General features: G+C 36.1%; 4 protein-coding genes and 3 non-coding genes across 46 annotated transcripts; 6 read left to right on the plus strand and 1 right to left on the minus strand.

The window, feature by feature from the left end:
* The first annotated feature begins 3,355 nt into the window (after positions 1 to 3,355).
* LOC104749839 (trans-cinnamate 4-monooxygenase) lies at positions 3,356 to 5,838 on the plus strand. 2 transcript variants are annotated; one of them, XM_010471549.3, is made up of 3 exons: positions 3,356 to 4,636; positions 4,743 to 4,876; positions 5,070 to 5,838. In XM_010471549.3, exons 1-3 carry the CDS (start codon positions 3,852 to 3,854, stop codon positions 5,666 to 5,668), a joined length of 1,518 nt encoding a protein of 505 aa, XP_010469851.1. In that variant the 5' UTR covers positions 3,356 to 3,851; the 3' UTR covers positions 5,669 to 5,838. The 2 variants fall into 2 exon arrangements, with proteins under 2 accessions (XP_010469851.1, XP_087348005.1); XM_087491879.1 differs by having other exon boundaries at positions 3,651 to 4,636; positions 5,014 to 5,838.
* Positions 5,839 to 5,978: 140 nt separating this feature from the next.
* Positions 5,979 to 12,212, plus strand: LOC104749840 (uncharacterized). 36 transcript variants are annotated; one of them, XR_015584685.1, is made up of 22 exons: positions 6,036 to 6,245; positions 6,541 to 6,652; positions 6,768 to 6,790; positions 6,897 to 7,084; positions 7,251 to 7,298; positions 7,375 to 7,417; positions 7,540 to 7,715; positions 7,940 to 8,035; positions 8,166 to 8,220; positions 8,311 to 8,407; positions 8,499 to 8,703; positions 9,035 to 9,188; positions 9,268 to 9,305; positions 9,635 to 9,701; positions 9,777 to 9,878; positions 9,972 to 9,997; positions 10,099 to 10,395; positions 10,563 to 10,893; positions 11,010 to 11,059; positions 11,141 to 11,250; positions 11,865 to 12,026; positions 12,129 to 12,212. XR_015584685.1 is itself a non-coding variant. In XM_019237535.2 (20 exons), exons 2-19 carry the CDS (start codon positions 6,611 to 6,613, stop codon positions 11,013 to 11,015), a joined length of 1,998 nt encoding a protein of 665 aa, XP_019093080.2. In that variant the 5' UTR covers positions 6,036 to 6,245; positions 6,541 to 6,610; the 3' UTR covers positions 11,016 to 11,059; positions 11,135 to 11,428. The 36 variants fall into 36 exon arrangements, 15 of the variants coding, with proteins under 15 accessions (XP_019093080.2, XP_019093079.2, XP_019093073.2 ...); XR_015584691.1 differs by having other exon boundaries at positions 8,499 to 8,691; positions 10,563 to 10,897; XR_015584687.1 differs by having other exon boundaries at positions 5,979 to 6,245; positions 8,499 to 8,691; positions 11,865 to 12,212.
* Positions 12,213 to 14,463: 2,251 nt separating this feature from the next.
* Positions 14,464 to 19,271, plus strand: LOC104749841 (B3 domain-containing transcription repressor VAL1). Its single transcript, XM_010471550.3, has 12 exons — positions 14,464 to 15,201; positions 15,448 to 15,529; positions 15,614 to 15,715; positions 15,808 to 16,370; positions 16,475 to 16,571; positions 16,651 to 16,825; positions 16,969 to 17,045; positions 17,142 to 17,531; positions 17,643 to 17,692; positions 17,811 to 17,924; positions 18,037 to 18,095; positions 18,350 to 19,271. The coding sequence occupies exons 1-12, from the start codon at positions 15,074 to 15,076 to the stop codon at positions 18,916 to 18,918; spliced, it is 2,406 nt and encodes an 801-aa protein (XP_010469852.2). The 5' UTR covers positions 14,464 to 15,073; the 3' UTR covers positions 18,919 to 19,271.
* Positions 19,272 to 19,658: 387 nt separating this feature from the next.
* On the plus strand, positions 19,659 to 19,729 carry TRNAG-GCC (transfer RNA glycine (anticodon GCC)). The gene has a single exon. It is a non-coding gene; the product is annotated as a tRNA-Gly (tRNA).
* Positions 19,730 to 19,732: 3 nt separating this feature from the next.
* Positions 19,733 to 19,818, plus strand: LOC147925124 (small nucleolar RNA snoR114). The gene has a single exon (XR_015585581.1). It is a non-coding gene; the product is annotated as a small nucleolar RNA snoR114 (small nucleolar RNA).
* Positions 19,819 to 20,337: 519 nt separating this feature from the next.
* On the plus strand, positions 20,338 to 20,408 carry TRNAG-GCC (transfer RNA glycine (anticodon GCC)). Its single transcript has one exon. It is a non-coding gene; the product is annotated as a tRNA-Gly (tRNA).
* A 231-nt stretch (positions 20,409 to 20,639) lies between these two features.
* On the minus strand, positions 20,640 to 23,450 carry LOC104749842 (thylakoidal processing peptidase 1, chloroplastic). 4 transcript variants are annotated; one of them, XR_015584706.1, is made up of 7 exons: positions 22,247 to 23,450; positions 21,858 to 21,926; positions 21,622 to 21,757; positions 21,413 to 21,499; positions 21,262 to 21,329; positions 21,007 to 21,143; positions 20,640 to 20,904 (listed from the first exon to the last, which is right to left on the minus strand). XR_015584706.1 is itself a non-coding variant. In XM_010471552.3 (7 exons), the coding sequence occupies exons 1-6, from the start codon at positions 22,892 to 22,894 to the stop codon at positions 21,017 to 21,019; spliced, it is 1,068 nt and encodes a 355-aa protein (XP_010469854.1). In that variant the 5' UTR covers positions 22,895 to 23,450; the 3' UTR covers positions 20,640 to 20,904; positions 21,007 to 21,016. The 4 variants fall into 4 exon arrangements, 2 of the variants coding, with proteins under 2 accessions (XP_010469854.1, XP_010469853.1); XM_010471552.3 differs by having other exon boundaries at positions 21,689 to 21,757; XR_015584705.1 differs by having other exon boundaries at positions 20,640 to 21,143.
* Between the last annotated feature and the right edge of the window lie 3,797 nt (positions 23,451 to 27,247).

Here is a 27,247-nt window from a genome sequence, read left to right on the forward strand (position 1 = left end):
GTAAGGTCATGATTACGAAACGAAGGCCGTTGAATTAAAACACATGAGGAGAGAAAGTATGGTGGACAAATATGGGCAGTAGGGGGTAGGTAGCACCATTTCTCCATGTCGCTGTCTTTCGTGGTAATGGTAGGTGTATCTCTCTCTCTCTCTTTAAACTATTATTACTTATCTTTAAATTTAGTTTTTTTTTCCTCTAATCCTAAATACTCCAAATAATAATATGAAATGACGAGTGCAAGGAGAGAGAGAGATAGAGGCTAATTCGTGAGTATTAATATAAGGGAATCCCATTAATATAATGGAAGTCAATAAGAGTGGTTGTTGCCTAAATTGACTCTTGGATTAGGCCTGGGCATTCGGTTAACCATTCGGTTTCGGTTCGGTTGTATTCGGTTTCGGTTATTTTGGATATAGTAATATAGTAACCATTTGGATATTTATGAAATTTCGGTTTAGTTCGGTTCGGTTTCTTTCGGTTCGGTTTCGGTTTGGTTATTTAAATAAATAACCATAACTAACATAAATTATATTAACATTAACCAAATAAACCAAATATAACCAAAACTAACCGAATATAACCAAAATTAACCAAATATACAATAACAAAAATACAAAAAAGGGAAAAATATTGATTTAATTTTACAAAATAGTATTTAACTTTGTAAATTCAAAATAATAACATTTACATATATTGATTATTTAAAATATTTAATTGTTTTGAATCTAGAAATAATTTATATTTTAAGTTTATTTTATAGTTTTGCATAATATTAAGTATATAATATTTGATATCTTCTAGGTTTTCGGATATTTCGGTTAACCATTTAATTGTCGGTTCGGTTCGGTTCGGTTTCGGTTAGTTTGGATATAGATTTTTACTAACCATTCGAGTATTTGAAGAATTTCGGTTCGGTTCGGTTTAGTTTTTTTCGGTTCGGTTTCGGTCGGTTATTTGGTTATCGGTTATTTTGCCCAGCCCTATCTTGGATATTAAAAGAGAGTTCATGGATTGCATCCGCCAAAATTCTAAGCCTTGTACAGTGCCGCGCGTTTATTTTAACTACCACTAGTTTTTTTTTTTTTTAAATGGTTTTCTTAACGGCGTCAAATCTGACGTCGTGTACATGACTTTTAAATTTCCGACCTACGCACTCTCGTGTTCTGTCTGTTTGTCTCTCTTTCACACCTTAATTTTTTCTCGCCGTGACTGATTTGTGTTTCCTTCTTTTTTTCTTTCTTTGCTTTGTATTTTGACCATATGTAGTGGTGGTAAGGTTAATTGTTATTTACATTTCTTTGATAATCATTGAAATTCGTATTAATTTTCAATTTTATATTTGGTTTGTTGCATCTGTTTGCTTTGAAGGAGGCTCTGAAGTATTCAACCAAAATTTTAAACAACCAACACAATGATATTACATTAGAGAATATTATTCTAGATATCAGATGCTGGACCAACAAGTTTCACAAAATTCAGTTTATTTTTTACAAAGAGATAATGGATAATATTACTCATATTTCTTTTTTTTTTTTGTTCGGATTTTTTTCATTGCCATCATGGCTTATGAACCAATTGTATCTTGATTTTATACATTTATTGATATAACTGGACCAAAAAAAAAATATTTGGTTGTTGTCACATGTCAACTCAGAGACACAAACGGAATGCACCGTGTCTCCTATTCATTAATTACGATTCATATTACTAGAATTATTGAAAAATACACACACACTAATCACCCTTTTTAAATTAAAACAATGGTATTGATTGGTGAACTTATACAGAATATTACAAGTGGTAAAGCTTTGAATTTTTACCGATCACAAAAACTTTACCAAAAACTTTATTAAAAGTTTTACTCTCAGCTTTTCGGTACAGTTTTCATGTACAACTTTTTCTTACAATTTTGCACTATTCTGTAACAGCTTACAGCTTCAACTTACAACTTTTCTGTATACATTTGGCTACGTTACCAATTGCACTTAATATACAAATAATAAAAACTTTTTATCACGATAAAAGTCAAAAACCACTTGGGAATGTTAATAAATCCGCTGACGGTTCGGTGGTCTAGCCTAGCCATATATAGTTGGAGACTAATATCTTAATGTAAAAGTTTGTTTTAAATTCAGGAGATTAATTACCACAATCAGTATTGTTCCAAACTATAGATGTCATGTGTAATTTAAAAACTTAGGGATCCTAATTCATATAATTTTTTAAAACTTTTATTGTGTTACAAAATATAATCAAGCATATTCTTATTTCATCACTTAAACATTCTAAAAGAACGGGACATAACCACTATCTTTGTGATTTCATGATCCGACTCAATATAATCACCATTTACATTTTTAAGTGTTGTGAATCACAATTTGTGATCTATTTCTTGTTTTTTTTTTTTTTTTTGTTGCTGCTTAACTGAAGCTTATAAATATTGAATTTTGGTTTCCTCTTTCAGTCAAACAGTCGGATTTCTTTAGTTGCCATTCATCTTATTTTTGTAGGTATCTTTTAGTTTACAAAATGCCTCCATGTTATATAATTCTATAAAGCTCTTATCAGAGTTCATCTATCTATATTAGCTGTATCATCAATTTTTTACTTTCTCCAAAACGGTAAAACCTTACGACAATTAGTTAAAATCTGGCTCACAGTTTACAATTGTAACTGGAATTGATATTTTAAACTTTATCTATAGACCAAAACCATCTGTTTTGAATCGCCTTGAGACCAACAATTAATTAACCAAACCAATGTACGTAACTTTATTGAACGTGCATCTAATTAAACTTTGCTTTAAGAAAGAATCATCAATAATGTATCAATAAAGAAAAAATATGTATGTCGTATGTACAATATGTTAAAGGAATCATCATATACAATTCAGACAATAATTTTTTTAAAAAGATACACTAAATAATTTTTATTTGGTGCATAACTTCTGTTTTTTTTTTGGGTCATATACACTGTAATCTTATTGCGGGTTACGATACAACGTCAACACTAATACAAATTGATGAGATTACAAACTATAGCCGGATGGGATAAAATGAGAACCGGGAGTTTGTTGTTTATCTTTCAAAATGATGTACAACTCAACCACAAGTGCTTCTTGTGTCTTTAACAAAAAAAAAAAGTGTTTCTTGTGTTGGATAGTGTGTAATCATACTACATAAACCCATGTAGCTTGTAGTTTTGTCTATAGAAATATTCACTTTTGTAGGACTTGTAGGACAGTCAGAATCAACTAAACAACACTATAATTTTATATATCAAATTATATGACTACTTTAATCAAATACTTTGGTTTCTATATATATATATGCCATCATAGTTGATCTATAAATTAAAAAAACCAATGACAAAAAATTCTTATGTTTTTTTGTTTGGTTTTGTTAAAGAATACATATATATATTTAGTTGTTATTTTAATTTATACACTCAAATAGAAAGACCAAATGAGAAGTCTAGTAATCATCTCCTCTTCCTCCTCCTACAACCTTCTTCACCAAACACCTTTTAAAAAAACTTTGTGGTCTTTACCTACCCCCATCAACAACACCAAGCCCACTCACACACATCCATCACCGTTTAATCTAACGCCGTTTATCATCGTTTCACCAACTCCCTCTCCCGCACCTAACGCCGTTTTCCTTTTGCCGTTGGTTCCTCCATTCTCAAACCAAACCAACCTCTCTCCCTCTTATAAAACCTTCTTCCTCTTTCACCATTTCTTCCTCAGCAGCTTCTTCTGCTTTATTTTTATTCAACAATCCAATTCGGTTCTCACAAGAATCAAATACTCAGCTGAGAGAGGTACGTAGCTAAAAAAAAAATCACAGTTATGGACCTTCTCTTGTTGGAGAAGTCTCTAATCGCCGTCTTCGTGGCGGTGGTTCTCGCCACGGTGGTTTCAAAGCTTCGCGGCAAGAAATTGAAGTTACCTCCAGGTCCTATGCCGATTCCGATCTTCGGTAACTGGCTACAAGTCGGAGATGATCTAAACCACCGTAACCTGGTCGATTACGCTAAAAAATTCGGCGATCTCTTCCTCCTAAGGATGGGTCAGCGTAACCTAGTCGTCGTCTCTTCACCAAATCTAACCAAAGAAGTACTCCACACGCAAGGTGTTGAGTTCGGATCTAGAACGAGAAACGTCGTGTTCGACATTTTCACAGGTAAAGGTCAAGACATGGTGTTCACTGTTTACGGAGAGCACTGGAGGAAGATGAGAAGGATCATGACGGTTCCTTTCTTTACAAACAAGGTTGTTCAGCAGAACCGTGAAGGTTGGGAGTTCGAAGCAGCGAGCGTTGTTGAAGATGTGAAGAAAAATCCAGATTCAGCTACTAAAGGGATCGTGTTGAGGAAACGTTTGCAGTTGATGATGTATAACAATATGTTCCGTATCATGTTCGATAGAAGGTTTGAGAGTGAGGATGATCCTCTTTTCCTTAGGCTTAAGGCTTTGAATGGTGAGAGGAGTCGTTTAGCTCAGAGCTTTGAGTATAACTATGGTGATTTCATCCCTATCCTTAGACCGTTCCTTAGAGGTTATTTGAAGATTTGTCAAGATGTTAAAGATCGAAGAATCGCTCTTTTCAAGAAGTACTTTGTTGATGAGAGGAAGTGAGTTCTGTTTTTTTTTTTTTTTTTTTTTTTTTTTTTTTTTTTTTTTAAATTTGGTTTTTAAGGATTTTTTTGGATATTGACATTGGTGAATTCATTCATGCAGGCAAATTGCGAGTTCTAAGCCTACAGGTAGTGAAGGATTGAAATGTGCCATTGATCACATCCTTGAAGCTGAACAGAAGGGAGAAATCAATGAAGACAACGTTCTGTACATTGTTGAGAACATCAACGTCGCTGGTAACTATTTCTTCCTTGTAGTATACGTAATCAATCCTCTAGACGTCTCTTTACTTGCATACGAAACTGGACATTAGTGTTTTAAGTGTATCCTGTAAATTCGGAATTAGGCTCATCTAGGTTGTTGATTGAAACAGCTATTGAGACAGCTGGTTTGTACAGTTTTGTGATGCTGGTTTCTTGATTGAAACAGCTATTGAGACAACACTGTGGTCGATCGAGTGGGGAATTGCGGAATTAGTGAACCATCCTGAGATCCAGAGCAAGCTAAGGAACGAAATCGACACAGTTCTTGGACCGGGTGTGCAAGTGACAGAGCCAGAGCTACACAGGCTTCCATACCTTCAAGCTGTGATTAAGGAGACACTTCGTCTAAGAATGGCCATTCCTCTACTCGTGCCTCACATGAACCTCCACGAGGCAAAGCTAGCTGGATACGATATCCCAGCAGAAAGCAAAATCCTTGTCAATGCTTGGTGGCTAGCGAACAACCCAAACAGTTGGAAGAAGCCTGAAGAGTTTAGACCAGAGAGGTTCTTTGAAGAGGAAGCGCACGTTGAAGCAAACGGTAATGACTTCAGGTATGTGCCGTTTGGTGTTGGACGTAGAAGCTGTCCAGGGATTATATTGGCGTTGCCTATTTTGGGAATCACTATTGGTAGGATGGTACAGAACTTTGAGCTTCTTCCTCCTCCAGGACAGTCTAAAATTGATACTTCTGAGAAAGGTGGACAGTTCAGCTTGCACATCCTTAACCATTCCACAATCGTTATGAAACCAAGGAACTCTTAAAAATTTCTGCAAAAAGAAAAAAATGACTTTTTATAGTGATGCTTGTGAAATCTGTTGAATATTATTATTCCCCATGTTTTGCTTTTTGTGAGATGTTTTGTGTAAAATGCTACGATTGCAATAATTTAGTGGTGCCCATTGTTTTAAATGGACATTGATGTTATATCAAATTCAAAATTCTCATGATTGTTGAACAATAGTCATATTAATTTGGTGGTTTCTAGGTTCTTCTAACTTCAACAGAAACCTTTTCTAAGCCTGTTAAAAACACTCATTACACAATTTGTTAAAAAAGTTCGATCATTTCTCTATGGGCTAATGGGCTTTATACGGCCCATAGATATCGTACTCCACTTGCGGAGATCACGCAACGGGAAACGAAAACACCAAATTGCAAATGGTGCTCATAAGAAATTTTCGAAATTTCGAGAAGACCGTTCGATGCATTGTCTTTGATTTTGTTTCTCTTGCTTCAATTTGGATCAAAGATCATCGTCTTCAACTCTTCATCGTTCATCAGATTTCCCTAAATACGCTCCGAGCTCAGATACTGTCGAAGCCTCCTCGAATTTTCGAAGTATCTCTCTATCTTCTCTCTCGATTCTCCATTTTTTTTAATAGAGATTTTGTAGAATCATTACCTAGATCTGAAATTGGTCAACCTAATTATGGAATCGTTGCGTCGAATAGTTCATGGTGATGTTGAGAAATCCTAATTTCTAGATACAATGTGTAGTCCGTACAGTTCGCAAACCCTAAGTAAATCAAATTAGGCTCATCTCCCATATAATTTTTTCTGGTCAGAAGCTTGATTTTAATGTAATTACAGTTTTCTGATGCTGATTACTTCAATTTCTGCTGGAAATTTTCAGCGATTGAGGAGACAACGTTGTGTTCAGTTGAGTGTTAAAATTGCGAGCTAGTGAATTCGGGATCCTAAGAATGTTGCAATGGATGGGAGGATCGAGGCGTAAAGTGGCTGCTGTGTGTGACTTTTGCTTTTTCCTTTTAGAGATCTATTATGAATTGCTTAGCTATCTTATTATTGTTTCAATTTCTGACTTGTTATTGTTTTTTGGGGATCTCTTGCGGCATCCAGTCACACACGTCAGTGAAGAAGAGGTGTGTAAGCTCTTCTTTCTCTGTTGTAAAGATTATTTTTCAGTATTGATGATTTGGTTGACATCTAGTGCACACATTTTTGATTTTATCTTTGTTGAACCTGAAGGCAAAAGCAATACTTTGAGCAGAGGAGACAGCAACAGCATCAGCAGCTCACAGTTGGGTCTGAGAGCTTTACTAATGATATAAACAATAGTAATCAACACCCAAGAGAACACCACTCTCTGGATATTCTCAATTTGCTCCACTTGTCAACCGTTACTCCTGAATGCCAACCTTCTTGTCCAAAAGTTGGTAAGTGTGTGCTTGTTAGGACTTCCAGCACCGTTCTGAGTGTGGTTTGTAGTTCCCTTATGATTCGAGTCAGGTTATGGACCCTTTATTTGCATTATTGCTCGGACCATGACATATAATTCCCATTTTGCTTTCTTCCTGTTTCTATCACTTGTGTTAATGGAAGATCTGGATGCTGATTTCTTCAACCTGAATGACAACACATCCGGAGTAGGTGAGGTCTCCAAACTCTTGATTTATAAATCTTCTCCACTTCTGATCATGTTAATATGTTATGTGTGGTGATGCAGGAAGTTCATTAAACCATAAAGCAGAACCTACTTCCTCGAAGAGGCAAGGCAGTTTTCTTTGTTTCGCTTGCCCAAGTTTTCTTTCTCAGCATGTATATCCTCTTGATTATTTTGCTAATGGAACTGCACACCTTATAGAAATTTTGATGTTTCACTGTCGTACAGGGCTTTGTTTAATTTTCCTGACAACCAGACAAAAGATTTCAACAATGCAAACACCACAACGGACGTTATGGATGCTTCACTGTCTTACAGGACTTCTTTTAGTCTCCCTGAAAACCAGACAAATGAATTCAAGAAAGCAAACACCACAACGGATCTGTTGGATGGCACAGAGCGGAGTAAGTAATCACTCTGACTTTGTATTGACTATTGTGTTAATATCTAGAAAGTAGAGAGGTTTACTGTATTCCGTTTTCATTCTTTTTTAACATCTATAGCATCTAGATAGGTCTGTTTCATTCTGGTTTTACTTCCCAATCACTTTTCACTGTTTGCTTATCCGAAGTTTAGGCCATATGCAAGTCTCAACATTTTAGTTGATACATTATAAAATGGTTTTCAGAGTTATCTGTCTTTGATTTGGTTGGGGATGATCATGCAACAACCTACAAGGAAGAATCTTCTCCGTCTGAGGCTCACATGGCATTTTCAGTTGAAGGTATAGGTCTTAGAGATCACAAAATGGTGGGAAAAGTTTAACTTACGATGTTTACCTAGATCTTGATCAGTCTTTAAGATGAGATGTCCTACTATGCCTTTCTCTTATGACTCTTACTCTTTCCATTCAGGATTAGGTAATATAAATACGAAAACTCCAGTTAATTCTCCACATCCACCAGACAGGTGGGCAGCTTTTACGATTGGCACTTGTTTTCACTTGGTTGAATTATGTACCATTTAGGATCAGTGATTGTATTAACTTGTGTATGAAAGAACCTTTGCGTACCGGTGCTCCTCTCCATGGAAGGGTACTGGTCAACAAGCTACATTGAACGTCAGGGCAAGGCTCTACGACTTTGAGAAGGAAGTGGTAACAGACTCTTGTCATCTTATCTTTTCCCGGTATTCCTTCCATTTCTAACTTGTTTTCCAGACCCAATATTTTCATCCCCTGTTTACAGGACACAATTATTGAAAGTGGCAAAATGTTCCAAGAGGACAGCCGTTATAGGTCTCCCATTGCCATACATGCTAAAGATGGGGGCAGAAAGCAAAAACTGCTCACTTTCAGTGATCACTTGCAAAATCAATATAGCGACACAAGAAGTTTCTTCTGCGATGCTGCAGATTTCAACAACAGCAGGTTCTCGGATGGTGAGTGGAATGGTAATTTACTAATGTCATATGCCAAAAAAGATTTCGTTTTCGTTTCATGCATAACCTCACCATCTATGCAACGCTTATCTTTCATGCATCTTCTATATCTTCTCTTAGTCGTCAGTCGTCACTACCCTTCACCTTCTGCAATTTACATTAAACATGACTTGATCAAAGTAGCATTTCACTTCTTACTGATTATTCCTAGTATAAAATGTAATGAACGCAATTTCATGTTGTGTGACATGAACCCTTATCTGTTCTTTTTTTTTTTTTTTCTTTCCTTAAGAGATCAGATCACAAAAAATTTAAATTTGGTTTATTAATCTTAATTCACTAGCTAAGTCTGCCTTTCTTGATGACCGGGAAGATGGTTTTTACTGGAACGGCGAACAGCCATGTGGAAAGGAAAGTTTGAACCCTGATTTCTTGAAATATGGCAAGGATTACACTGAGAGTCGCTCTTCTGTAGAATACCATAGGAAAAAGAAGAGGTGCTCTTCAAATCTCTCATTTTGTCACTTTACTATGGTGATACTATGCCTCTTGACATTAAAAGTCTTTGTGTTTTAGGGATTATCTGGAAACGACCTGGAGGTCCAACATTAGAGGTGAGTTTAGCTCAACTAAATTAGGAATAACAGCGACCTGCATATATGCTTTTATCAAAGAGCTTTCATCTGACCTGATAAGTTGTATTCATAAAATAACTAGTCTAAGCGTATGTCTTTAGGAAGTTCATTGACTCTTTGTTTCAAATCATTCTCGGAAGTTCTAAATTAAATTATATCTTTTTGATTCATTACTTCACTTGCTTTCAGTATCTCATAGCTTCATCTATTGTTGTTGTGTGAAGTTGGAGAGACATGTATCTACATACTTGTTGGAGTTACTTTTTGGCCTGTTTATCTGTTAACTCCTTTAGTTTTCTTTATTTCAGATTCACCAACTCGAAGATCACATATTCTAGAAAGGAATATCGATCATCCAAGTTTCACTAAGGCAGCGTAAGTCAATTCCTTAAATTGCATCGAGCCATTTTTTAACTCATGCTGACTGAACTTGCCACAAATAACATCCAGTTATTTCAAAACCCCTGACTTTGATTTTGACAATGAGTTCGACCAACCGGTTTGGTCGTCCATTGTACCTGAGGAAGATAAAGACAGCCTTAGTTTGCGTAGGTAAGCATTTTCAGTATGTCTCTTTCTGATTGTGATTCATATGCTTTATATAGATGAACTGCAATCCTGACGCCACCTCACTTTTCCTAACAGCGAAGAATCTTGCTCATCTAGTGCTGGTATTGATTTTTCTAACGTATTTTGTGTACACATGTTATGATTTTACAAGCATTTAGTTTTTCCGTAGTACTGAACTGTCACTGCTCCTTATCCTTGTCAGTTTGGACCAATGAAACCCATAATTCACAGTTTGACACCAAAACAAGACAAAAGAAAAGGGAACCTAATTCGTTTTGCAACCTTGGAGACAAGAAGTATCTGAATAATGACCTTTTCCAAGAATCGTGGGAAGATTGGGATGTAGATGATCAACATATGAAGAGAAAAGTTGGGTCTGGAAAGCAGGTTAGACTATCAAACCCAGGAAAGTTAAAATCTACCAGTCAGAGAGGAGGTGGTCTAGACGCGTCTTACAATTGGTTTGCAGAAGGATTTACATCTGCAGCCATAAGCTCAGGTTGGTTTGCCTTTACTTTGTTATCAGAAACATCTTCAATGGATTGCCCATTATCCTGTCCCAAGCCACGATGCAGAGATCTTATATCTAGAACCATAGGATATCCGTTTGTCATATCAATATCTTGGCGATCTCTCACATGTAAATTCCTGTCTTAACTATCACAGATTTTACAAGTGAGAGGGACAAGCCATATCCTTTCCTAAACCCTGACCTTGGTAGCTCGCACTGGTGTCCATCTCGTGCCCCTGATTCTATTCCGGAAACATGGGTTCCAAAGTTTTCAGTAGGAGGCACTGGAGATGATGATGAAGACGACTATATAAACCGTTTATCAGCAAACCGTAAATCAGAACTACTAGCAGCAGAGACAAGCGGTTTTGAGAATGACACGTTATCAGAGAACGATAATGAGCAAAGCAGAGAAGTGAATGACCCAAAAAGTCAGGGAGATGAGACCTCGTCATCCGTTGCAAAGAGCCTCTCAGACGAAAATGAGTATGTACGGTGAACATTGTCACACACTTCTCGTACAATCTGTTTCGCAAGTACCAAAATTCCATAATTAAATCTCAATCCCCCTAACACATGGAGAATGTTTAAATTGTTTTTAGATGTAACCCCAACAAGGTAGTCATGGAAGCTAAGCATCAAGGAAACAGAGGTAAACTGAATTTTGATTCCTGGGATTATTCATTTGTTTGTTTATTATTTACTAGAAGAAGCTAACTTGAGATAGAATCAGGAGAAAGGACAAGTTGAGACTCGTTCCAACAACTGATAATGCTGGAACGACGCACACTTCAATTCGTTTCTTTTAACAAGACATTGCTCCTTGACTCTTAAAAAACTTAGGTAAGTATTCATATACACATTCCTTTAGTTCAAGTTATCACCAAATCTGAATTCCAAATTTCAGATGTTTCATGGGGATATTATATAAAGGAATGTGCCATTTTTGGTATATATTTTCATTGAGCATGCAGACAGATAAAAAAATCAACCATATCAATATATTATGTTGTCTTGTCCATATAGCGTTTGTACCTACCTTTACATGCAACCGTGTTTGTCACGACCCACGTTCTATCTTTACTACTATTCGAGCCGTTTATGTGGGTATATAGTTCATGAAGGCAAATATAATCACGTAAAACATGTTTCTGACGAAATATAGGTAGACATGTTTGTGCAGCGGGTATTTTTTGTACCGGGATTTGCACAATACTAAGTAACTAAAGATTTTGGGGGAAGAATGGAGCTAGTCCTTTTATTAACGAGTCATTTACAAAGAGTCGAGATTAAATTTGTCAGTTCACAGGAAAACTCACAAACAGAATAATGACAAGTTCAGAAGTAGAAACAAATTACACAAAAGGCAATAACAGTAATTGATGCAAAGTATTGCTTTCTGAGTAATGTCTTGGGATTAGGATGGTGATCCAAATAAATGTTCTTTCTTTTTATAGGCGACTGTTGACCTAGGGTTATTTATGGTTTTCATCGCGGAATCCCGAAATTGTCTTCCGCGGAAATTGGTAGATTTTCTCCCAAATTTATCGGGCCGAAATCATGGCTTAGCAGATCTTGTTGGGCCGAATGGCATATTGGACGCAACCGATATCTAACAGGTATTGCGAATGTTTATATTTTTGTCTATTTTAAAGGTTCCAAATTTAATCATATCTCTAACATTAAAACTTGTTGTTGATTTTGTTCTAAATACTCGCAAGAATCTATATGGCTTATACATGACATATTTTTATCTACATATGGGATATTGGAGTGAATAAAGTTGATAATGCTTACTTTTTCTATAACAGTGTCGTCTACTTTATAGATTTTTTAGTCAATGTTCCATATACTTTAAATTATATGGAGCTAATGAGATATCTTGATAATAGTATTATAATTATAATTTTATTAATAAGATAAAAAAATGTCTGTTGCAAGCTGGGAACGTGAGCCCCAATTACAGCTGGTGTGTATCATGCATTATTGCAGTTTCTATCAGTTGATTCTATTCCTTACATGCTGTCCTAAATAGTCCTTTGCATGTTAATTACTTTTAAAAATATGCTAACTAAATTGTTAATTTCTTCGTATACGTTTAGAAAAAGAAAAAAAACATGGTTATGATGTATGTAGTTAGACCCGACTGGTAAATTAGTTGGTCATCATCCAAATTACGAGTTTGAATAGCAATGACATTGACAACAAAGTAATTCAGCGTGCTTCGGTCTCGGGCTAAAAAAAAATATGAAAGTCTAGGTGACTAATTAGGTCTTTGATTATTTTGGTTTTTTTCAAAATAGTAATTAAGAATATTGCGGCTGTTTGATTCTCATGTGCAACATGTGTGGTACGAGATTGATACTTGTTACGTTAGCGAGTATCTCTTGATGACAACTATTCTAAGAAGTGGTTTCACATGGCCAAAAGTTTTAAAAAGCGGAGCTTAATCATATCAAACCCGAGAATTTAGCACTAGTTAACTTATATATCATGTATGTAACTGGAACTAATCATTGGATTGGATTTACAAGTCAAGGTTATATCTTTCATAGGATATGGTGATTTTTGTTTTTGTGAACTATCCGAATGTTTCCAGTAACTTTAATTTTTAACAATAATATTCGAAACTTGAGAATCATCATATTCTCGGTACCAGTCAAATTGTCAGTTGTAGAATTATATGGCAACACGCAATGTGAAAAAATTGAAGAAGTTCATACGTGCTTTGAATTATATAGTTTTCATACAAAAAAATAAAAGAAGAGAATTATGTGATTTTAATTTTTATAATCTAGTTGTAATCATATGATGTCAATCTCTATATAAATCTAGTGGTTCGGATTATCCAAGTCAGTTTCATGAAATAAATTTTGGGTGAAAAGTATTTAATAGAAGGATAAGGGGAACGTGGCCCTGAGACAATATTATATATTGTGCATGGTAAAATCAAGATAATTTCTATATAAAATATGGAAAAATCCAAAAAGGGAAAACGTCTATATATTTTGCTATCAACAAGAAAATCCCATAAATACAGTAATGAAAATTAGGAAGATAGAATACCATTTCTTATTTTTACCAGACTCTGACGTTTTTTCACCGAGTTAAAATTAGAAGTTTCCATACTATTCATTCAGTAGTTACACTTACAAAGCTTACAAGGTCAAAGCTAGTAGGCAAAAAAACTCAATATAATGATAGTAGAAGATTCCAAAAAAAAAAAATAGCGATTTCAAAAGATATGGTGTCATTTTTGTTATATTTATTATTATTATTATTGTTTAATATATATGGTAGGTTGTTAGATCTAAATTTTGAGTTTGGTATTACATCTTTTTTAATTTAGATCTAAATTCCAAAATTAAAAAAAATATGAATCATGTTTATCTAGCGCTATTAGTCAATTCTAAAGTTTATGGTAAGATTCAAATTTGGTTAGAATACAAATATAGAGAATGATATATTGACTATACATGTACACGATCGAAAATTTCTATTATAATTTTTTTATAAGATAAGTATAAACAATATAATATTATTTTCTATTTGTATAACAATTTTATAACCTTAATATCTATCTGGTTATTAAATATTTTTTTCATACCAGAATAAATTTTGAAATAAATTGAAAATTTTCTGAATGATCACCAAGTTTTCTTAAAGAGTCGAGTTAAGTATCATTTGATTGTGTCTTGGTTATGAGTGGAGAATATTTGAGGCAATCGCATAGAAACCAAAATACACATGCAAAATTTGATTTCTTAAGAATAAGAGAACCTCGTCAAAATAGAACCTCCCAAAGTCTTTTTTTTTTTTTTTTTTTTTGGTGTGTGTGTGTGTGTGCATGTGTGTTCAACTGTCATGCATGCATTCTATAGATTTATGATATGATCAAAAATAAATAATTATGTTTCTAAATAAATTATAATATTCCCAAATTGTATTAGGTAAAGTACCTAAATATAGCAGAATACATATAACCAAATATTAAAAACCTACGTCATGATATTCTTATTTCCAAAATATATGATTCCTACCAACCCTAATTTTCATGCCTATATAAATCAATAAAAAATCTCAATCCCAACATCACCCAAAAAAAAAAAAAAAAACTTAAAAGTCTTTCACTTTGTGTCTCTTCTCTTCTAGTACTAATCTCTCTCTCTGGTTACTTTTGTGTCTTTGTAAAGTCTTCATCAAGTGTCGTGCATGCATTTTTTATGCGTTTCTTTCTCTCTTGCATGCTCTCTCTCTCTATCTCACCCATAATCCTAATTTTCACATCGAAGAATTAAATTAAAAAAAAAAAATCACCCAAAAAAAAAAAAAAACCAAAAAAACCAAAAACCTCGTTGCCTTCTTCTTCTTCTTCTTCTTCTTCGCCGTTACAGTCCTCTTCAATTCGCCGTCTAAAAAATCTTCTCTTTTTAATCTCCCCGCCGGTGTTTTCACACTCCCTTTTTCACCAACAATTCTCTGATCTCTCTGTCTCTTTACATGGCTTCGATTTTGACCCACAACGTCGATGCATGTTTCCATGACTAAAGTCTAATCCTTTTTCAATTTTAAAATCAATTCACGTCGATTTCATCTCCGATTCGTTGTTCTAGTTCTCATAGGGTTTAAGATTTTGGGGGATTGGGGATTCGAAAATCTAGGCGTGATGTTTGAAGTCAAAATGGGGTCAAAGATGTGCATGAACGCTTCATGTGGTACGACCTCTACTGTTGAATGGAAGAAAGGTTGGCCTCTTCGATCTGGTCTCCTTGCTGATCTCTGTTATCGTTGCGGGTACTCTCAATCTCAATCTTAATCTCTCTAATTTGTTCGATTCTTGAATCAAAGTCTCGATCTTTTTTCGTGACCCTGTTTGTTATCTTCTTGATTCCTCTGTTTTTGCGTATTGTGTTGTTGTGTTTTGACTACGTAGGTGGGTTTAATCTATAAATAGCACAAAATATGTGACTTTGGTACATAAAAGGAAAAAATTTTTGAGAGAAGAATTGATTGGTCGTTGTAATGATTTTTATCTTATAGATCTGCATATGAGAGTTCTCTTTTCTGTGAACAATTCCATAAGGACCAATCTGGTTGGAGGGAATGCTATTTGTGCAACAAGGTTCGATTTTTGAAACTGTATGAATATGTTTTCTCTTTATCTCTGCAATTTTTGTTGTTCTGATTGAAGTTTCTGCATTGACAGAGACTACATTGTGGATGCATTGCTTCTAAGGTAATGATTGAGATTATGGACTATGGTGGTGTTGGTTGTAGTACTTGTGCTAGCTGCCATCAACTCAATTTGGTGAGTTTTTTTTTTTAACTCAATTTGTAGTATATATTCAAGTTGTTTGTTGTTCTAATGATTCTGTCTTTACGTTTACTAATCTTTTGCAGAATAAGAGGGGTGAGAATCCAGGTGTGTTTAGCAGATTGCCAATGAAAGCGTTAGCTGATAGGCAATATGTGAACGGGGAAACTGGGATGAATATTGAAGGAGGAAGAAACGAAGCGGATCTCTTTTCTCAATCCCACAGAGGTGAGGCTCAGCCACTAGTCATGGGTGGGGATAAAAGAGAAAAGTTCATGCCTCACCGTGGGTTTGGTAATACCAGCACCGGGTACAGGCTGGATGGTGCGGAAATGCATGAATCATCACCGTCACAGCCATCTTTGAACATGGGTTTGTCAGTACTTCCATATAGCCCATCTTTTTCAACCGAGGGTATCGAGGGAAAGAAACACATTGGTTCTTCTTCTCAGTCCAACATGGTCCATGGCTCTGCCTCTAACATTCTGCAAAAGCCATCAAAACCTGCTATGTCAACCCCTCCTGTGGGTAGTAAATCTGCTCAGGCCCGGATTGGAAGGCCTCCTGTCGAAGGGCGAGGGAAAGGTCATTTACTTCCGCGGTATTGGCCTAAATATACAGATAAAGAGGTTCAGCAAATCTCTGGAAAGTATCCTTTTATTTGCTTCTTCTCTGTTTTCAATATTTTTTTTGCCAAATAACTTATTCTATACAGACTTCTGGTAGTTCCAATGTTTATCTTAACAATCTTAGCTTGAATTTGAACATTGTACCTCTTTTTGAGAAAACTCTTAGTGCCAGTGATGCTGGTCGCATTGGTCGTCTAGTTCTTCCAAAAGCCTGTGCAGAGGTAACATTGTACCTCTTTATTTTTTTCGTGATTCTTTGTCTTGTAGAGTTATGACTTTATTGGCATGGTTGGTATATAGGCATATTTTCCTCCAATTAGTCAATCAGAAGGCATTCCTCTGAAAATCCAAGATGTGAAGGGTAAGGAGTGGACGTTCCAGTTCAGATATTGGCCTAATAACAACAGTAGAATGTATGTCTTGGAAGGTGTCACTCCTTGCATACAGTCCATGTTGCTACAGGCTGGTGATACAGGTACTTCTCCCGTAGCTTTATAATATAGTTTTAGCTAAAGCTTCAGGATTTTGTTGGTACTTACATCAAAAGCTTCATGAACCATTCAAAAACTGTTGGGTTTTTTTTTCCTCATTGTGTGGTTTTCTTTTTCACCTGAACAGTAACTTTCAGTCGGGTTGAACCTGGTGGAAAACTAATCATGGGTTCCAGGAAGTCAGCTAATGGTGGAGACATGCAGGTTGAGTTTCTATGAACTGGCTTTTGCAGGAATGTGCTGTTTTTCTTTTTTTCTGCTGTAGCTCCATTCTTATCCGGTTCCAATATTTATAAACAGGGTTGTGGTGTCACCAACGGTACTTCAACCGAGGACACATCATCGTCTGGTGTTACAGAAAACCCACCCTCCATAAATGGTTCCTCGGGTCCCTCACTAATACCAAAAGAATCCAATGGCGTGCCTGAGAATTTGAGCTCACCTTATGGTGGTAGTAGTAGCACAAAAAATGAGAATAACGGGGGCAGGATAGGTGATGATCCTACACGAGTTAAAGAGAAGAAGAGAACTCGAACCATTGGGGCCAAAAATAAGAGACTTCTTTTGCATAGTGAAGAATCTATGGAGCTGAGACTCACCTGGAAAGAAGCTCAGGACTTGCTTCGTCCCTCTCCTAGTGCAAAGCCTACTATCGTCGTCGTTGAGGAGCATGAAATTGAAGAATTTGATGTAAATCGTCAACCTTGTTAATTTTCTTACTAACAATTGGTTTCATGTGATTAACCTTGTTGTACTGGATTACTCTTAGTTAACTCATAGTTCTTTTTAATGTTATTACAGGAACCTCCCGTCTTTGGAAAGAGGACTATCGTCACTACAACACCTTCAGGGTAAGTTCTTTATAGGAACGGCAACATACATTATCATATGAATTATATCCATACTTGCACTTGGTGCTTAGCTCCAGCTTGCAAGCGATTTTTTTAAGAAATGTCTTTTGTGGTCCAGTGAACAAGAACGATGGGCATCTTGTGACGACTGCTCGAAATGGAGAAGGTTACCTATAAACGCTCTTCTTCCCTTTAAATGGACATGTATAGACAATGTTTGGGACGTGAGCAGGTAAGAAATTTCACTATTTTTTCTATCTCGTGACACCTGAATCAATATTCATTTTAGGTTTTTAATCTTGAGGTCCTGTCGCTGTAACGAATAAAATATACATTGGTGATAGGTGTTCATGTTCTACACCGGAGGAGAGTCTGAAGGAACTTGAGAATGTTCTTAAAGCAGGTGAAATCTATTCTACTTTGGCCTCTCATGGTTCCTTGTCATTACCTTATTGCATTTAGAGTGAGAGACTGTTTCCTAGTAGTTGTACTGTGAGCATAGTATTGTTGGGCGTTGGTATAAAAACGTCAGGATATATATATCTGTTATGTATTCTGCAAATTCGTTTTATGAACGCAGCTTACTGTACATGTACTCAGCTTATTGAGAATCTCAAGTCTCAATGACACTAACTGTCTGTTTGTGTATTTATGTAGAGTACAAGAAGAGAAGAACTGGGGAAAGCCAGGTAGCTAAAAGTGAGCAAGAACAGTCTGGTTTGGATGCACTAGCGAGTGCAGCAGTCTTAGGAGACACAATAGGCGAGCCAGAGGTTGCAACCACAACCAGACATCCAAGGCACCGGGCTGGATGCTCTTGCATTGTGTGCATTCAGCCACCAAGTGGGAAAGGTAGGCACAAGCCCAACTGCGGATGTAACGTGTGTAGCACCGTGAAGAGACGGTTCAAGACGCTTATGATGAGGAGGAAGAAGAAGCAGTTAGAGCGCGATGGACCAGCAGCAGAAGAGAAGGAGAAGGATATGGAACAGGCTGAGTCTGATAAGAGTAAGGCAGAGAAGGAAGCGAACGCAGCAAGGATAGATCTGAACAGTGATCCATACAACAAAGAAGATGTTGAAGCTGTTGTGGTGGAGAAAGACGAGAGTAGAAAAAGAAAAATAGGGGAGAGTTCAGGCGAGGCTCAAGTCGGTGATGGTTTAGGAGTTAAGGAGGTAGAAGAAGAGGCTGAAAAAATTCGTGAAGATCCGAGAGGTTCAAGCTGATATGGAAGGAAAAAAGGGAAAGACCAAAAGCTGAGGACAGTAGAAGAAGAAGCGAGAATGAGAGAGGTACAGTTTTGTGTTTGATTATGTTGTGTCATAGTTGTAGGAAAATAAGTTTTAGGTTCAAGAGTCAAGACAACAAGAAATGACCCATCTTTTGTTTTTGTAATTTTTTTTTTCTTTTTCAAATGGTTTGTGGTGACTTTAGTATGTTATGTCTGCTTTAATGTGGGTTTTTGTAGAAGGCAAATAGAGCTTAATGGCTTGGTGATGTAACATTTGAACTTCTTTTTATTGTTTCCAACCTCACATGGAATTGGCATTAGGATTTAATTAAAGATCATTCTTCTTAATTTATTGTCTCCTATCTTTCGATTTTCAGTGTTATGAAAGAAAATTAATAGTGCTAAGAACTTAAAGTTACATAAAAAGATGTGTACACAATCAGATTGAACTAATTTCTACACTTTTGAAACACACATTAAAAAATGGTGGTTTCTTTGGCTACCGACAGAATTAAAATTGATAGATAGATATATCCGTAGGGTAGATTTTGTATATATGTTCTTTTATACTATAGTTTTTTTCAGTTTCAATAACAATGAGTTTACAATTGCATAGCTTTGAGAAAAACATCTTCAATCTCATCTAAAAATTTTTCTTTCATATTTTACAATTTAGTCTCGTTACTATAGAAAATGAATGTACTTTAGTCTATTAATCCGTGCTATAGCATCAAAGCACCAGTGGTCTAGTGGTAGAATAGTACCCTGCCACGGTACAGACCCGGGTTCGATTCCCGACTGGTGCATTTGAGCTGTGATGAAATTGGTTTAGCGTTGGTTGGGTCCATCGCATTCTCCTGAACCTATCGGTTGAGATATGCCGCACTCTGAGCTCTTATAAATTTAGTTTTGCCGCACTCTGAGCTCTTATTGATGATCTAAAAGAGCTTAGTAAGATAGAAAAGAAAACATGAAATGAAGTAGCTCATTGAGACACTTTATTTAAGTGCAAAGACCAAAGAAGGATATTTTAGGTTTTTCTTCAAAAATAAAATAGATTTTGATTATATTTCATAAAATGATTGAATATTGAGGCATTGAAACTTCTCAAAAGGACAACTTTAGTTACATTCATCAATGTCTTAATTACACCACATATATGAGAAGTTCTTGCTCCAACATTTGGTAACACGGGTTTAGATGAGTTTCTCGTAAGACAGTACAATCTTAGTCCTTAGACTTCTTATAATCTTATTGATCCTCTAATAAAAAGTCTTTTGCTGTCAATGGTTTTTGTTTCCAATGCTATTTGTATTGAAATTCATGTAGTGTCAATGATTCATGAGATCATTGTTTGCTCAAAGACAAAAGTAATGTTTGCTATTATTATTATACGTTTATAAGTAGAAAAGAAGCACCAGTGGTCTAGTGGTAGAATAGTACCCTGCCACGGTACAGACCCGGGTTCGATTCCCGGCTGGTGCATTTGAGCTGTGATGAAATTGGTAAGAGTTGGTTGGGTCCTTCGCATTCTCCTAAACTTTCAGTTGAGATTCGTCACACTTCTGAGCTCTTCCCCTTTTTTCCTTTTTTTAATTAACTAACCTCTTTTGTGACACTTAACATTTTCTCAGGTAATACAGTCCTGCTGTATATAATACAGTAATACAGATTGATTTTCAAAATATTAAGATAATAACTCACTGAAAGTTTAAATTTAATCATAACAAAAAAGATTTCATTTCTTTTCTTACAAGAACACACAATCCTTTTCTACAAAACTCAAAAACAAAAAAAAAAGGGAACTCTTGTTTTACAACACTGTCTTGAATTCAGTTCAGGGTTTAACACACAACATTCACAGTAAAGCTTTCTTATCTTTTCTTTGTATCTTCCATGCCTTTTATACACATAATTTCTCCAGCTTCCCGACCATCAACTAAGAACCAGATGTCGATCCATAACGATACAGAGTATGTATCTGCAGATATCGTAACGTGTTGAGTTTTCAGTTCCAAGTCTACCCAATTCTGACCAGACTGGTTTTGCACAATCTTGTGCTTTAATATTAAGAAGCATCCACCTTTATTTTGTCATGAAACTGCAACAACAGGTCCCTTTGGGATAGCTTGGTCGTGGTATATGGTGTCTGATACTTTGCTTGGTGGCCAATACCGGAACACAGATCTTCCAATGATGTTCTCTATTGGAAGTGGACCCCTGCGTTTACACATTCACCATTATTATCAATGCGGACGCACACTATTACAAAGACTGCATATAACAGATAATATGTATTTGATCCTCAAAAAACTGATTTTGAATTTTAGAGAGTTACCAGTTGTGAGAGTCAAAACTTTTGTTGCGGTTGTCTCCAAGGACGAAAACATTACCTTTAGGGACATACTGCAATTAAACATGTGAAGCAAAGCTTATCAGCAGTCTGATACCTAACAAGAATAAAATAAATAAGTGGTAAGTACACTCACCATTGGTTCCATTCCATACGACATTGGCTCTAAGACAAAATCTTCTTCTTGCACAATGTCATTCACAAAGAGCTTCCCATCACGAATCTACATGGTACACAAATCCACAGGTTAGACAGAAATATGATATAAAAGACAGAAAAAAGGGTTGGGTACATTTCTGAGAAAACTTTTTTGTCCGACAAAGCCTCTACAAAAGTAATACCGACCGAGTGAACAAAGACTTCAATGGGTGAAAAGGATCAATCAACAAGTGGATTGGATATAAGGGCTTACTTCTACCCAGTCACCTTCACTTGCCACTATCCTTTTTATGTAAACATCATTGCAACCGTACCCATGTTCCTACAATTCAAAAGGAGAACAACATTTACTTAATTTACAATTCAAGATACCACACACCGATTGAAACATCTGATGCAAAAAGTTTGAAACTGTGACCTACCAGCAAAATTGGAGGAGCCTTGAAAATTACTATATCTGACACCTCTGGCTTCCTGAAAAAGTATGAAACCTGACCAGCAACACCAAGGCAAAAACTCATCAGTTTAGTCATAAGAAACTATAAGAATCTCATTCAAAAACAACAAAACATATCAAGTTACAGTCTAGCAAATTGCCTATGGAGCAACCTTCACATCAATGCCATCAAGCTTACAAGAACAATATGTCCACACTCAATAAACCATACGATTATCATACAACTACTTCATCATAAACATGTAAGAATGAACTAAAATCAGAACCGGCTAAAAGTCACCATCCAATTCCATCATCTATGACTACAATCAAAATCATAACAATTATAGATAACAACAGACTCAGAACTCGTACCTTCTCCGCCATAACACGATCACCAACGTCCAAGGTAGGGTACATAGACGCGGAAGGAATAGACTTTGGCTCAGCAAGAGCCGATCTGAAGAGGATAGAGACAGTAACCGCCGTGAAAGCAGCCTTAGCATCCTCAGAACAAATACCCAAAAGCTTATTAACCCATCCACTTCCTCCTCCACTCCTCGACTCCTTACCACTAAACTCCTGCTCATCATCATCATCATCATCATCATCACCACCACACACCGTTCCTCCTCTGTACACATCAATATCAGGAGCCTTCTTCATCCATTTCGACCCGTGAAGAAACGGTATAATAGAAGAAGCCTTGAAAGATGAAACCCCCAAAACATTCATCGACGACGACGACGAAGACGACTCATGAGCCGACGTTGACCTCAAGATCGAGATCAAACCCATCACAAGAGGACTTTGACTTCCTTCTCCGATGAGCTCCTTCGCGACGCTACCATACATGGAGGCAGGTCGAGTCGGAGATCGATCGAAATCACGCTTGTTGGTGAAGAACCGAGGACGAACCAGGGACTTGAAGCAGCAACGAAGATCGCCGCCGGGATCCACACGGGTCCCGGCGAGATTCCGAGCAACATGGGTGGAGTAGGTGAAAGTAATTCTAATCGCCATAAGTACGAGTTTTAAGAAGAACTTGAGCAAGTAAGGGTAAATTGAAGTGTCGTAAAGCCAAAAAGTTTCAGATAAAGAGAGACTCAGAAGAACAAGTAACCCATTCTTAATCAGTCGATCAGTAAATTGAAAGCAGAATCGACGAATTGAAAAGGTCGAACTATGTCCGACGAGTCAAATTCGGAAGAAGGTGGATTATTCGCCGGCGAAGGTTTGGGAGAAGTGAAACGAGTGAAAGGTGGAGACTTTAGAGAGAGGGAAGATCTGGGTATCCCTAAAGGGCAGATCTTTTGAGTTTAATCAAGGAAGCTTCTTCGTTGGTAGAGAGAAAGAGAGAGATATGGTGGTGGTGGTGGTGGTGGTGGTGAGTTATCTCATCTGAGATGGACTTTTTTTTTTTTTTTTTTAATTTTAAAATTAATTTTAGCAGAAAAGTCAAAAGTTTGACTCAAGAAAAGGAAGAAGAAGGAGATGAGTCAAACTCGGCTGCTGGGCTTTTATGGGCCGCACGATCTCGTTTTTTGTAATGCCGTTGTACAATAACGATGCTAAAAATACTATGGCTAAAACAAGTTTTGAGTTTTAAAATACCATAACTCTTCTAAATTTCCTAATTTATGTCTAGCAAAAATGAAAGGGACCGTCTATCTATCCTCTCACTCAGTCAAGTCTGAAAGATTCATACTGCATTCAAATATTTGAGGAAGTTAACTTAAGCAAAAGTAAACTTATTCGTTGTAATTAAGAATACGGAGAAAAACTATATTGACCCAAATTAAGAGTTTAATTACTAAATTTACTCATAAAATGTGAGGGTTATATGAATTATTTTTGTGCCTAAAATACACTTTTTTGTTTTGTTAGGAAAAAAATAAAGTCAAATTTACCCTCCCAAAATTTTTTTAAGAAAATTAAAATATTTTCAAAAGTCTGTCGGACTAATTGTGATAGATTTATTTGCCTATGACATATTTATTTTTGCACAACTGATTTATTTTTGTATGACAGATTTTTTATGACAGACTTATTTTGGACGACAGATTTTTTAAGTACAGTTATGACAGATTTAAAATTGATGACAAATTTATTTTTCACGATAGACTTATTTACAAAGATACCAAAGACTTTTACAATATATGACAGATTTGATATAATGTCTCGCAAATTTATTTTACACAGTTATTTCAGATTTATTTTCTTGATTAAAAATCTGTCATGTTACAACAGATTTTTCTACAGAAAAATAATTACTAGGTTGACCTCTATTGATAACAGATTTGTTTTAAGTTACGATGGATTTTTTAATTTAACTAAAAATCTGTCGTTTGTAACAGATTTATAATGTTTTTAAAAAATTGCTAAAATGACCTATGTGAATACCATATGTTATGGCAGATTTGTTTATGTTATGACAGTTTTTTTTGTTTCCCTCCAAAATTCTGGTGTTTGATAACAGATTTATTAGATGTAAAATGTAAATACAGTGACAACAAATTTATTTTAAGTTATTTTTTTCAGTAATATTGTTATTAATTATATTTTTTTATAAATCATATTTTCAAACTCATATATTTAAAGCATATTTTATACATTTTCATTTTCCTAAATTATATTAAAAAAGTAACATCATATTCAAAATCATTTTTTATATATTATATTATATTTTCATAAATCTTATTTTAGTATTTTTTATATACATTATTTTTTTAGTTATAATTTCATACATTATATTTTTTGTAAAACTTATTTAAACTATATAATCTTAAACTTCATATTTTTACATCATATCTTTATACATAATATTTTTATAAACAATTTTTGAATATTATTTTTATACATTATATTTTAAATCAGATTTTATTTTTATATATTATATTAAAAATAAACGTCATTTTTTTAATCATTTTATATTTTTAATTAATCATATTTTAAATCAAAATATTAAACACTATAATTTTTAGGTTTTTCGTTTTTTTCAAAAAAAAAGTAAAAAAAAACAAAATTTATGGGTTTTTAGTCATTTTACATAAAAATTGGGTCATTCTAGTTATGGGATAGGCTGAAGTGTTAATCTAGCAGTTAATTGCCAAATTTGTGTCAAACTGGTATATTTTCACTTAAGAATATACAAAAGTATGCACGAAGTGTGTGTTGCACCTTTTTTTTTTTTCTTTTTTTCTCTTGAAAAGTCTTAAAGGGTGATGGAATATCAGTCATCATGTACATGTTTTTTTTTGGTAAAAGGTTAAATCATCATGTACATGTTTCATATCTGATTAACCAAATGTTAAAAAGAGAGTTAACGTAGGATAAGAACTTGATTAACCAATCGCCGCGTAGGATAAACAATGAAGAGAACACTAACTAACAAATGATGAGACTCTGCATCCTAGCTACAACATATCTGATGCGACGGTATATTCTCTTAGCCAGATAAAAATTGACATAATTTAAGAGTTTACAGATCACATTCTTGAGAATTGGTCTCGAAGATTGTTTTGTATAACTTTTACCATATGCCTTTTTTTTACTATTTTTTTTTCCTTATGAAGTGGGTCTACAAACTCTACATGGTTTACTATATGGGATTTGTGGGTACACCGAGACTCTTGTTTTTGAAAGAAGAATCGTTAAGACAATTTTTTTTTTTCTTTTTCTCCCAGATGATCGTGCTTCCATCCTGAATCCAAGGTCTTCCACCGCTGGTAGTATCCCTCCACCTCCGCTTCTCCCCTATGATCCCCCTGACCTTTCCCCCGAGTGTACCTTTTCCAAATTTCCCCCCCTCTCCTCTGCTGTGGCAAAGACTTCCATAAAGCATTCATCGCAAACTGCCAAATCCCAAAGGCCTGCTATATTTGTCTCTCTCCAGGTTGGTACTTCTATTATCGCCCAAACTACCTCCTCTGCACTGGATGTGGAAATGCATCTGGTAGATGAGGACACTACTACCTCGAACAACTCGGATCTAGCAAACCCTAGATCTGGTGCTACTGTAGCTACACGTTCCACAGGACAACAACAATTTACTGTAATTGCCCCCAAAATTACTTCTCCACTTCTCACCAACAAAGCCTCTACCTCCTATACTCCCATTCTCCCGAGACCTCATGTTCCTGCAACCACAACCATAACACCCCCTACCATAGTACCAATTATACCAATCCTGCGGAACCAGTCTCCAGCTATACCTCAGAACCCCATTTCTGCTGTCCCGCACCAAAATCCACCCACTGCTCAAGATGCTTCTTCCCTTCCCAAGCCTAAACCTAACACCCTCGTTGATAAATTACAGAAATCTACTGACAGATCCCTTCGCCAGGTTGCTCCAGCCGCTTACACTGAGACCGGTAGGCCCACAATACACATACCGGATGTTGTCTTCCAGCGAGGCGCAAAGCTACACAAAGATTTTATCCTCTGTTTCTTCAATGGTAGACCCCCTTTATTCCACCAAATCTAAAGTGTCCTAAACCACATGTGGGGCAAGGGACGTCAACTAGAGATTCATGTCAATCACCACATGAACTCAGTGCTAGTGCGTATCCCAAATGGCTATATAAGAGCGAAGGTTCTGGAGAAATGTATCTGGTACATAGGTGATTCGATATTTCACACAGCCCCCTGGGATCCTCAATATTCTTCAGCTACTCCACCTCTGGACTCCATTCCCATTTGGATCCACATGAGAGATATCCCTCTAGACTTGAGGACCTCAGAAGGAATTAGTTTAATAGCGGGATTAGTAGGAGAACCAAAAGAAACTGATGACTTCACCCTTAATCTGGTAAGTCATCGGCTTGCTCATGCTAAAGTGCTTGTTGATCTTTACCAAGAAACTACCAGATGTAGTGGAATATACGCGTGATAATGGCCAAACAGTGGAAGTGGGTATTGAGTACCCTTGGCTCCCACTGCCATGAACTTGGACATACTGCCAAAAACTGTGTATAGTTGCCTCCTCATGTCCCTATTCCGCCTAAAAATCGACCAACTGTGAGAAAATATGTCAAAGAAAAAGGCAAGTCGATTGCTCAATCTACCTGGACAGCGAAGGACACTTCTACCCGTAAGGAAGACGTTCTTCCCACCACTTCTGCTCCTTCTCAATCTCCTTCGGCTGTGCCTGCCTCTGTCTCCACCACCCCACCTACTCCCCCACCACCCTCTGATCATATACTTTCTCCTAACCAATTTGCAACTCTTTCCCTACCACTGACCAATTAAAGTTCTTCCTCCGCGACCAATCAAAGTTCTTCCTCCGCGCCCCATCCTTCGCCACCTATCGTTTTGAACCCACCCATCCACATTGACCCCCACTCAACAAAACCGTTTGAAGCCCATACCATCATC

Source organism: Camelina sativa, chromosome 16 (assembly GCF_030686135.1).
Source record: "Camelina sativa cultivar CO46 ecotype springtype chromosome 16, ASM3068613v1".
Taxonomy (NCBI): domain Eukaryota; kingdom Viridiplantae; phylum Streptophyta; class Magnoliopsida; order Brassicales; family Brassicaceae; genus Camelina; species Camelina sativa.